Source organism: Microcebus murinus, chromosome 6, assembly GCF_040939455.1.
Source record: "Microcebus murinus isolate Inina chromosome 6, M.murinus_Inina_mat1.0, whole genome shotgun sequence".
Taxonomy (NCBI): Eukaryota; Metazoa; Chordata; class Mammalia; order Primates; family Cheirogaleidae; genus Microcebus; species Microcebus murinus.
Window position 1 is genome coordinate 80398728 of NC_134109.1, and position 12038 is coordinate 80410765.

The 12038-nt window shown below is 38.2% G+C and overlaps 1 protein-coding gene across 3 annotated transcripts in view; it reads right to left on the bottom strand.

The window, feature by feature from the left end:
* INO80 (INO80 complex ATPase subunit) overlaps positions 1 to 12038 on the bottom strand; it is a 141960-nt gene that overhangs the window by 98695 nt on the left and 31227 nt on the right. For all 3 annotated transcript variants that reach the window (XM_076004255.1, XM_076004254.1, XM_012766455.3), the window contains exons 6-9: positions 10818 to 10938; positions 9381 to 9595; positions 4223 to 4276; positions 3414 to 3617 (exon numbers count right to left, since the gene is read on the bottom strand). In XM_076004255.1, the coding sequence (XP_075860370.1) occupies positions 3414 to 3617; positions 4223 to 4276; positions 9381 to 9595; positions 10818 to 10938 (594 nt within the window). The remainder of the gene's footprint in view (positions 1 to 3413; positions 3618 to 4222; positions 4277 to 9380; positions 9596 to 10817; positions 10939 to 12038) is intronic.

Here is a 12038-nt window from a genome sequence, read left to right on the forward strand (position 1 = left end):
AAGACCATGTCTCTACTAAAAAACTAGAACAAAATTAGTTGTACAACTAATACAATAAAATGAATAAACTAAAAATATATAAAAAAAATTAGCCAAGCTTGGTGGTGAATGCCTGTAGTCCCACCTACTCAGGAGGCTGAGGCAGGAGGATTACTTGAGCCCAGGAGTTTGAGGTTGCTGTGAGCTACACTGATGCCACGGCACTGTAGCCCGGGCAACAGAGTGAGACTCTGTCTCAAAAAAAAAAAAGGCTCTGAAATAACTAGATAAGAAAAATAATCACTGTGTCAATAAATAAAATTATTCTTAAGATAAACAATAAAATGGCTAAACAAAATAATCCAAAAAGCCAAACTATGGAATATAGAACACTCTATAAATACTAAATTAAAGTCATTGTTTTGAATAACTATCTTAGAATGAAATTCATATGAAGTATACGTGACTTATCCTTGATCTACCTACCCACAAGAAAAATAATAAAATAAGGAACACAGAAAAAAAAGACAAAAAGTCCAGAAGTGTATTTTACAAACCAGAATGCTACGTAAAATTACCCTTTCAGGCTTTATAGCATTTGAGCCAGATTCTAATTAGAAGAAAATATGAGAGAGAATGAGAGAAAACTGAAGTTTTTCTCTTTTTTGTTTCTTTCTTTCTTTTTTTTTTTGAGACAGCGTCTCGCTTCGTTGCCCAGGCTAGAGTGAGTGCCATGGCATCAGCCTCGCTCACAGCAACCTCAAACTTCTGGCTCAAGCAATCCTCCTGCCTCAGCCTCCCAAGTATCTGGGACTACAGGCATTCGCCACCATGCCCGGCTAATTTTTTGTATATATATTAGTTGCCCAATTAATTTCTTTCTATTTATAGTAGAGATGGGGTCTCGCTCTTGCTCAGGCTGGTTTTGAACTCCTGACCTCGAGCAATCCGCCCGCCTCGGCCTCCCAGAGTGCTAGGATTACAGGCGTGAGCCACCGCGCCCGGCCTTCTTTTTTGTTTCTTTAAACACATAATCTGACACGTCAAGAAATTCTTCCTTAATGGATGTTCATGAGTTAAAGCTAAAGTGCTATCAAGAAAAACTTTCTAAAGTAAAATAATTAAGAAAATTAGTAATATTTCCTTTCACCTTAGTTAATTGTCACATGTTTTAATGAGCAATGTAAATTTTTTTCTTTTTAATTTTTTTTTATGGGGTCTCACTCTTGCTTAGGCTACTCTTAAACTCCTGAGCTAAAGCAATCCTCCAGCCTTAGCTTCCCAGAGTGCTAGGATTATAGGTGTGAGCTACCGCATCCAGCCTGACCAGTGTAAATTAAGGGAACAATAAAAATACACCAGAGTTTTATTTCTTTCACTTTTTTTTTTTTTTTTTTTTTTTTTTGAGACAGAGTCTCGCTTTGTTGCACAGGCTAATAGAGTGAGTGCCGTGGCATCAGCCTAGCTCACAGCAACCTCAAACTCCTGGGCTCAAGGGGTCCTCCTGCCTCAGCCGCCCGAGTAGTTGGGACTACAGGTGTGCACTACCACGCCAGGCTAAATTTTTTTTTTTATTTCTGTCCAGTTAATTTTTTCTACTTTTAGTAGAGACAGGGTCTCACTGTTGTTCAGGCTGGTCTTGACTGTGCAAATGATCCTCCCACCTTGGCCTCCCCAAAGTGCTAGGATTACAGATGTGAGCCACTGTGCCTGGCTAGCAAAGTTTTACTTCAAAAGTTAAAAGAAAGACACATAAATCAGTATAACCACAGATGAAATTCCTATCAATTAGCTATCAACAAAACTGAGAGAATCTAGGTCTACCAAATCTAGATTATAAGATAAGCCACTTAAAAATTTAAAATTGGGGGGGGGGGCAGGAGAAAGAAAAAATTAATTAAGAGATGAAATTTTCAAAAGCCTCTAAACTCAGTGAGTTAAGTAGTCCCAACAGCATCAAATGTATACACTAACTGAGTAATACATTTATCTTACATACAAAGATACAAGTTACTCAAGTTACTTAGGAGAACTGAGCAAAATCCATATTTATCCTCAGAGCCATGATAAAGGGAAGATCAAGAGTTTAGAGGAGGCTCCAAAGCTGTACTTTGACAAAAGTTACTACCTATATCTGAAAGAAAACATCATCCAAACCACTGATTCCCTTCTTTCTTTAAACTTCTACTTTCCTTCCATTTTTCTTTCTTTCTTTCTTTTTTTTTTTTTTTTTGAGACAGAGTCTTGCTTTGTTGCCCAGGCTAGAGTGAGTGCCGTGGCGTCAACCTAGCTCACAGCAACTTCAAACTCCTGGGCTCAACCAATCCTCCTGCCTCAGCCTCCCAAGTAGCTGGAACTACAGGCATGCACCACCACGCCAGGCTAATTTTTTCTATATATGTTAGTTGGCCAATTAATTTCTTTCTATTTATAGTAGAGACGGGGGTCTCACTCTTGCTCAGACTGGTTTCGAACTCCTGACCTCGAGCAATCCACCTGCCTCGGCCTCCCAGAGTGCTAGGATTACAGGCCTGAGCCATCGTGCCCAGCCTTCCTTCCATTTTTCTTAACTATGTTACAAATGGCAATGTAATAACTTTGCCCTCTTCTTCTCTCCTCTTGCTTCCCTCAACAATATACACAGCCTAGATCAGCTGACATCAGGTTTAGCAATAGTAGTGGCAACAAATTAAAACAGTAAAGTAGGTGGGGGGATGAGTCTCAGAAAATTAGTCTAATCATCCACTGTCCCTATCTGGCTCTAAATTTGGCATCTAGCCCTTAATACCCAATGAATCAAAACTACAGGCCAGGCATGGTAGCTCATGCCTGTAATGTTAGCACTCTGGGAGGCCAAGGCAGGAGGACTGCTTGAGCTCCAGAGTTTGAGACCAGACTGAGCAAGAGTTGAGACCCCGTCTCTACTAAAAATAGAAAAAAAATTGCTGGACAAGTAAAAACAGAAAAAATTAGCTGGTCGTGGTGGTATGCACCTGTAGTCCCAGCTACTTGGGAGCCTGAGGCAGGAGGATTGCTTGAGCTCAGGAGTTTGAAGTTGCTGTGAGCTAGGTTGATGCCACAGCACTCTAGCCCGGGCAACAGAACAAGACTCTGTCACAAAAAACAAATCAAAACTATAGCTGGCATCTGGAAATAAGTCAAGTTGAACTATAAGATGCTTTCTTTTTCTTTTACTCATGCATTTTTGTTGAAGAATAAGGCTGCAGAGAATAGAATAGAAGAAAAGAGGCAAAGGTCATCAGGAGGGCCTTACCGAAAGAACAGAAACAGTTTACTGGACTAAAATCTCTACCTTCAAGTCTAAAAATTTTTGACAGTTTCACTGGTTAGATGTACAATTTTCAAATTACAAACAAATCGCTTGATATGGCTATAGTAATTAGGGTTTTCAAAATTTTATGCTTTTGCCTTACCTCCCGCATTTCCTCATCCAATTTCCGCTGTTCCAAAGCTTCCTTTTCTGCACGTTTGCGGTGCTCCTTTTCCACCTTCTCATATTTCTTCCAGTAAAGAAGCATCTCCTTGGTGAGGCGGCGGGCACGAGGCAAGGTCTCCTTACAGTTTTTCTGGGCCTGCAAGGCAGCTCGACGCACTTCCTTCATGCACTGGTGGGCAAGCTGCAAACAACATTGTCATCACAACAGGGCAGACCCAATACCCGAGGATGGTTCTTCATGGACTCTGAATTACATCATTCCTTAATCTGTTTGGCACAAGTAGTAACCCTATGGCTACATGTCTTTCTCTCCCAACTTGATTAATGTCCCTGTATAATAATGTGACCCAGACCCTGCAGTAATATCAGGGATAAGAAATTTATCCATATCTATCACTTTAGAAGATGAAACAAAGTACAATGACTAAGATGGCCCTAAGATGTGCTAGGAAGTTACAAGGTATTATCACACACATTAATGATAATAGCTATCACCACTTATTATATGTTCAGCACCTTTTTAACATATATTAAACTAATTTATTCCTCACAGAAACCCTATGAAGTTGGTATTATCATAATCCTCATTTTATAAATGAGAAAAGAGGCTGAATAACTAGTGCAGGAAAAAACAACTAGTTAACTTTAACCTCCTCTGATCCTCAAAACAACTCTTAAAGGAAACTGTATTATTGCCCTCTGAGGGAATAAGTTCACAGAATCATTTCTTAGAGAATAGATATTCCAGCAAAACATGAAATGGAAAATTTAAAACTACAATTTTACCTTCCGGCTATTGGTGAGAAACAGGTTACGAGCTGAAGCTTTCTGCTTGTTGGCCTAAAATATTTAAAATAATATTTCATTTAGGATTAATTTTTGAAATAACATTATGTAGACTGACATTGTCTTTTATTCAATTCCTAGAGGATGGGAAAATAAAATGTCAAAATAAAAAACAAAAGAAAATGTCAAGCCAGGCATATATGTAAAAGTCATCCAGATGTACTATCTCAGTGTTATACACAAGCTCCTAAAGAAGCATTAAGAAGAATAAGCTAACATTGCAGCTGCCTTAAATAGAACCCTCTGTATACTTTTGGAAAGAATTTAAGTTATATATAAGGCTTTAAGTGGACAAGGAAAATGTGACATACCCAAACCTTAGCACCATCCTGATTAAAACACATTGCTTTCCAGGGCCAATCTACAAAGCTGAGAGAACAGCACACTCAGATACAGGAATCATTAGAAGAAAGGTAAAATAGTCTCCCAGGTTGTGATTCTAGACCCAGCTCCAGCCAGGGCCTCCTGTCACTATTACTCAATTTCTGCCACCACTTAAGTTTCAGCTCCAATAAAAAATTCAAAGGTAGATCTAACACAAGAGGACCCAGCATCCCACAACCCATTCTCCTGCTATTAGTGTCTTCCACTCAAGCTTAAAAAAAAAAAAAAAAGGTCAATAAAGAAATCTCACTTTCCATGAAGTGAGACACTATTTGACATGGGAGAAGACACAGAAGAGGCAAAGTAGAGTGGCTCTCTATTAAAGAGCCATCTTCCTGACGCTGAAAAAACAACAGATTCAAAGTTACACCGAGGGTGTGAAAGCCATTTCTATAATGTTTCCAGCTCAGACTATCTGCTTATGGAAACTTTTGAGCCTTTTATCAAAAATTTCCTTGAATTCTTGAGTAGCTATTGTCACTTTAAAGAACTGAAAATATTCCTATTGAAAAGTCAATTCTTATCATTGAAAGGGCATCATTGGAAATCTCTTCATCGGGTACTAAACAGGTTTTTCCCAGAACTTTACCATCAAGAATGCTCATACATAAACTACCCCTCCAGAAATATTTCTTAACTGGTATGGAAAAAAACTTTAATTTTACAGTAGCAAACTACCACTACACTAAGGGGCCAAAGATAATATCATCATTATTAGGACAAATATACCATATGTCATCAGATGCATATATCTAGAAGGACACATCACTCCTGTGGTAATACTGCCAAAAAATGTATAGTCCAAATCTAATCATGATGAAATATCAGACAAACCCAAATTTAGAAACATTGTACGAAATAACATGCATGATGCTATTCAAAGATAACAATGTCATAAAAGACAAAGGCTGAGGAACTATTTCAGATTAAACAAGATTAAAGAGACTTGACAAATAAACGCAGCATGTAGTCCTAGGCTGGATCCTGGATTGAATCTGAAGGAAAAAAAAGCTATAAGGAGGCCGGGCGCGGTGGCTCACGCCTGTAATCCTAGCTCTCTGGGAGGCCGAGGCGGGCGGATTGCTCGAGGTCAGGAGTTCGAAACCAGCCTGAGCAAGAGCGAGACCCCATCTCTACTATAAATAGAAAGAAATTAATTGGGCAACTAATATATATACAAAAAATTAGCCGGGCATGGTGGCGAATGCCTGTAGTCCCAGCTACTTGGGAGGCTGAGGCAGCAGGATTGCTTGAGCCCAGGAGTTTGAGGTTGCTGTGAGCTAGGCTGACGCCACGGCACTCACTCTAGCCTGGGCAACAAAGCGAGACTCTGTCTCAAAAAAAAAAAAAAAAAAAAAGCTATAAGGGACATTATTGAGACAACTGATGAAATTTTACTATGAACTATGGATCAGATAATGGTATTATGTCACCGTTAAATTCCTAATCTTTATAATTGCACTATGCTTTGTATGTGAGAGAATGTCCTTTTCCTCAGGAAATACACACTCAAGTATTAGTAGTAAGTGTAGCACAAAGTCTCTAACGCTAAAAAGGTTGACAAATAAAAGGTATGCATGTATATAACAGAAGTTAATGAGGGCTGGACATAGTGGCACATGCCTGTAATCCTAGCACTTTGGGAGGCCAAGGTGGGAGGATTCCTTGAGGCCAGGAGTTCGAGACCAGCCTGAGCAAGAGCGAGACACCACCTCTACCAAAAATATTAATACAAAAAATTAACCAGGCACAGTGGAGTGTGCCTGTAGTCCCAGCTACTCAGGAGGCTGAGGCAAGAGGATGACTTGAGCCCAGGATTTTTAGGTCGCAATGAGCTATGACAATGCCACCGTACTCTAGCCAGGATGACAAAGCAAGACTCTATCTCCAAAGAGAAAAATAAAGTTAATGAGGCAACCATTTGCCAAATATGAGTAAAGTAAATATGGTAGATCCTTGCCATATATTTTGAATTTTTTTAAGAGATAAGATCTCGCTATGTTGCCCAGCCTGTACTCAAACTCCTGGACTCAAGCAATAATCCTGCCTCAGCCTACAGCTGTGTACCACTGTGCCAGGCCTAAACTAACTTTAGACTTACAGAAAAATTGCAAATAGTACAGAGTTCTTGTCAATCTCCTATTCCTTCTCTAATTTCAACATCTTACACTAACCACAGTATAATTACTAGGAAAAGGAAATTAACATTGGTACAATATTATTAACTAAAGGTCTTATTTGACCATCAACAATTTTTCCACTGACATTCCTTTACTATTCCAGAATCTTAGGCAGGATACCACATTGCATTTGGCTGGTTTTCTCCTTAGTCTCTTCAGATCTATAATATTTCCTCAATCTTTCTCTTTCATGTCCTTGATACTTTTGAAGAATATCACTCAGTTATTCTGCAGAATGTTCCCCAATTGGGGATTTTCTGATATTTTCTCAGGATGGAATAAAGTTATGCAATTTTGGCAAAAGTACCACAGAAATGATGTGCTCTCAGTGCATCACATCAAAGAGTTAATATTAAAATATACATTAGTGATGTTTACTTTGATAACTTGGTTAAGGGGCTTTCTGTCAATATTCACCACTGATTACTATCTCTTCTTTCGTCCTAAAGCATATGCTTGAGTAAATTGCTTTGAGTCTATGCTAATTCTGTTTCTCCTCTAACTTTTGCCCTCTAATATTAGCATTCATCAATGGATCTGGTCACCAACAATTATTACTTGGTGTTTGGCTAATGATGATTCTCTATTTCCTTCTTTTCTTCTATACTTATCAATGTAATTCTACTTAAAAAGAAAAAGATGTTCTTCTATCTCACCTATTTACATATTCAATTATTTATTTATAACAGTATGGATTCATGAATATTTCTTTTATTCTAAAGGCTGAAGTCCAATATTATCATTATTTTTTTGTTGCTAAAATTGTTCTAGCTTTGACCATTAGGAACTCCTTCAGGTTGGCCTCCATGTTCCTTTGACAATCTCCTATATTTTTTCTGAGACAGAGTCTCACTGTGTTGCCTAGGCTAGAGTGCCGTGGCGTCAGGCTAGCTCACAGCAACCTCAAACTCCTGGGATTAAGCAATCCTTCTGGCTGGGCGGTGGCTCACGCCTGTAATCCTAGCACTCTGGGAGGCCGAGGTGGGAGGATTGCTCAAGGTCAGAAGTTTGAAACCAGCCTGAGCAAGAACGAGACCCCGTCTCTACTAAAAATAGAAAAATATTAATTGGCCAACTAAAAATATATAGAAAAAATTAGCTGGGCATAGTGGTGCATGCCTGTAGTCCCAGCTACTCGGGAGGCTGAGGCAGGAGGATCACTTGAGCCCAAGAGTTTGAGGTTGCTGTGAGCTAGGCTGACGTCACGGCACTCTAGCCCGGGCAACAGAGTGAGACTCTGTCTCAAAAAAAAAAAATTCATTTTATTTAGTCAAATTTTTAATCACTATTTTCTTTTATTTCTGTTAGACACTGAGTCATAATTAGAAACTCTTTTCCGATACAAAGTTTACAGGGGAATGTAATCACATTTTCTTCTAGTATTTTTATGGTTTCATTTTTTTTTACATTGAGATCCTAAATCCATATGGAATATATGTGTGAGATACAGATCTAATTTTATCTTTTTCCAAAAAGCATTCCAAACAATGTTTTTCTGAATTGCTACCCAGTTTTCCCAGCACCACTCCACCAGTTTATTCTACAGATCTAATTTCCTTATTCATCTGCCAGTACCACATTTTTTAATTGTGGAGGTTTCGGGGGTTTTTTTTGTTGTTTTATTTTTGGTTTTTATTTTTTGAGAGAAGGTCTCATCCAGGCTGAAGTGCAGTGGCATGATCATAGCTCACCGTATCCTTATACTCTGGACTCCAGTGATGCTCCCACCGTGGCCTCTCTCAGAGTGTTGGGATTAAAGAAGTGAGCCACTGTGCACAAACTATAGTATGTTTTAATGTTTCATAGGGCTTTTTCAATTCTTCCCTAGCTACACTTGCATACTGACTTTATCCATATGGACTTCAGGATCAACTTGTCTAAATACATAAAATATCATGATTACGAAATATCTAATTTATAATGAAATATCCCGCTCATATCAACATTAAATGTAATTCATCGTTAAGGGTATGATACAAACAATTGGTGAATCACAGTAAAGGGTATATGAACATACCTTGCACTATTCTTACAACTTTTAATTTTGAAATTATATCAAAACGAAATGCTATAAAAACTAAACAAAAAGAGTAAAAAGAATGTTTATACATGTTTCTTTTAAATCATTCAATTTATTTCTAGTGCCTGTAATTATTTGCAATTTTCAAGTGTTTATAAATTCTGTAAGAAACATATCATCTCCTTTTTATTTTAGTTTTCTCTATTATCACCTATCAATTTACTGTCAAATCTCTATTGCTATTTTTAAGAAAACTGCATTCCTTCCTCTAAGAGGTTTCCTTCCATTTTTCTGGCCAAGGAGCATTGACAATAACTCTCTTGTGAATTCTGACCAAATTCTAGAAACAATAGTTAATAAAAAAGAGTACAGCTCAGAATTCCCTTAATTCCAACTGATTAGTTTCCTTTCTGAAATCCTATTTGTACAGGTATCTAGCTGTCATAGCTCCACCTCAGAGGATAAGGAGAGAAAATATTATCCACATCCCCCTCTACAGAAGTTATTCACTTACCTTTGGGAGTTCCTTTTTCACAATGCTGAGCCATACTTTCCTGCGACGAGCATTAAGCTGCTCAATGGATAAGTGCTTTTTCTTGGTGCCAGGGGGAGGTGCATCATGAGAAAACTTGGCAAAGACTTTGGTCTGGTGGTGATGACGGCGAGGGGATTCTTCAGACGAAAGTTCTTCATCTCTTCTTCTTTTTTTCTTCACTTTTTTCAACTTGGCTGCAAAGGAAACAGATGCTAACAAGGTTGTATTTCTTCCCTACCATGGGAGATAGTCACAAAGCAATTTTATCATTTTTGGAAAATTCAAGGTTCTTTCCTTATTCCACCTGAGACTGGCAACATTTATCCCTTCATCTAACCAGGCCCATGAATATTCGAAAAGGAAAATCTCACCAACCTAGAAAAGAACACTGGATACTTCCTCTGTTTACATGAAAGAGAAATACAGAATAAAACCTGAGAACCCAATTTCTTTTGAACACAACAGTAAGAAAGGTTTATGAAGTACCATGGTCTCAAATAATAGTCACAAGATTAATATGTAATCAATTGCACTGTGTATTTAAAGCCTTAGAGCTAGTCAGGTGTTCCCCCTACCCTATACCATTTCTTACCCTCTAATCCTACCTGGTCTTTAAAAAAGCACTAATAATTCTAAAGATAATCTCTAATTTGCTGTGCTTTCTTGTAACTATTTAAATTGATTAATTTGCACTGTACAAAAATAAAAATCTGGCCAGGCATGGTGGCTCACGTCTATAATCCTAGCACTCTGGGAGACAGAGGCGGGAGGATCATTTGAGCTCAGGAATTCCAGACCAGCCTGAGCAAGAGTGAGATCTCATCTCTACTAAGAAAAGAAAAATTAGCCAAGTGTCATGGCATGCACCTCTAGTCCCAGCTACTAAGGAGACTGAGGCAGGAGGATCGCTTGAGCCTAGGAGTTGGAGGTTGCAGTGAGCTACAATGATGCCACTGCACTCTACCCAGGACAACAGAGTAAGATTGTCTAAAATGAAAAATCTTGGTAAAATGGTTGCTTATACAAAAAATAAATAACGATAAAAAATAGTCATAAGAGGCCAGGGGCGGTAGCTCATGCCTGTAATCCTAGCACTCTGGGAGGCCAAGGTGGGAGGATTGCTCAAGGTCCAGAGTTCGAAACCAGCTTGAGCGAGACCCTATCTCTAACTAAAAATAGAAAGAAATTAATTGACCAACTAAAAATATATATACAAAAAATTAGCTGGGGCCGGGCCCAGTGGCTCACGCCTGTAATCCTAGCACTCTGGGAGGCCGAGGCGGGCGACTCACTCTAGCCTGGGCAACAAAGCGAGACTCTGTCTCAAAAAAAAAAATAGTCCAAAAACACTAGCAAGCCACACAAAATTCTGAAACTAAGAATGAATAAACAAGGAAGGCAGTTTAACATGCTCACCTTTAAGTTTCTTTTCCTCCTTGAATTTCTTTTTTTTGGGTCCAAGTAGGTGCCGCTGTTGCTCATAGAAAGGGTCATGTGTGGAGAGCAGGCCTGCACTGTAGTATTGATATTGCTGCAACTGAAACAGGCAAAAACCATGATGGATCTGTGTTTTACAGTACAGCCTTCAAATCATCTTTACTATAGAAAGCTGAGCCAGAAGAAATCATCACTCAAGATTTAAACACAAGATTTTTAAACACAAGATTGTTCCCACAGAAAAGAATTTAGTCCATCAAAGGAAATTATTTCCTTAACTTAAAAACAAAATGAGTTCAACTGCAATGCACAGGACAAGTTACTGGAAATGATTAAAGAAAGGAAAACTCTTCTGAAATGCTTCTGAATGAATTTCTACCAGACTATTTACTTAAAATTACATACATTGAGATACAACTAATTCCTTATAGAAAGGTATTCCCTTGGAAATTCCTCAACAAGAAATAACCCATATTTCTACTACCGATAGGTTCTCAGATTTACTAAGGTTCCTGATGCTTGCTATTAAGGCTCTTAGTTTTACACTTGCTTTGAGTAGTCATCAATCATTCCAATTCTTGATTGTTTCAAGTCTCTTCTCTCCTCATTTCCCACTAAGAGAGTCTGCTATTATTCTGGATAGTGCCTACATTATCAGAATTCTAACATATGAATAATTTTTCTCATCCAGGAAATGGCAAATCCATTGAAGCACTTCACTTAAATTAACCCCTAAATTTCTCATTAATTTTGTCTCACTTATTACAAATGAATAAATACGAATATAAATTAAAATTAGGTACTCCACTGATGAACCTCTTCCCTGGATTATAACCAAATGAATTGTTCAAGGAATCAAACTAAGACGAAAGAACAACATGGAGTACTATTACTAGGTCCTCTGTCAAAGGTCAAAATTAAATGAACATTCATCAAGTTAAATACTTAATATTTATGAACTCTTCTTCTCTAAGAATGTTTTACTTTAATTTAAAAAACAAGCAAATAGGCTGGGCATGGTGGCTCACGCCTGTAATCCTAAGCACTCTGGGAGGCCGAGGTGGGCAGATCATTTGAGTTCAGGAGTTTAAAACCAGCCTGAGAATGAATGAGACCCTGTCTCTACTAAAAAAATAGAAACAAATTAGCTTGACAACTAAAAATATAAATATAAAAAATTAGTCGGGAGGCCGGGCCCGG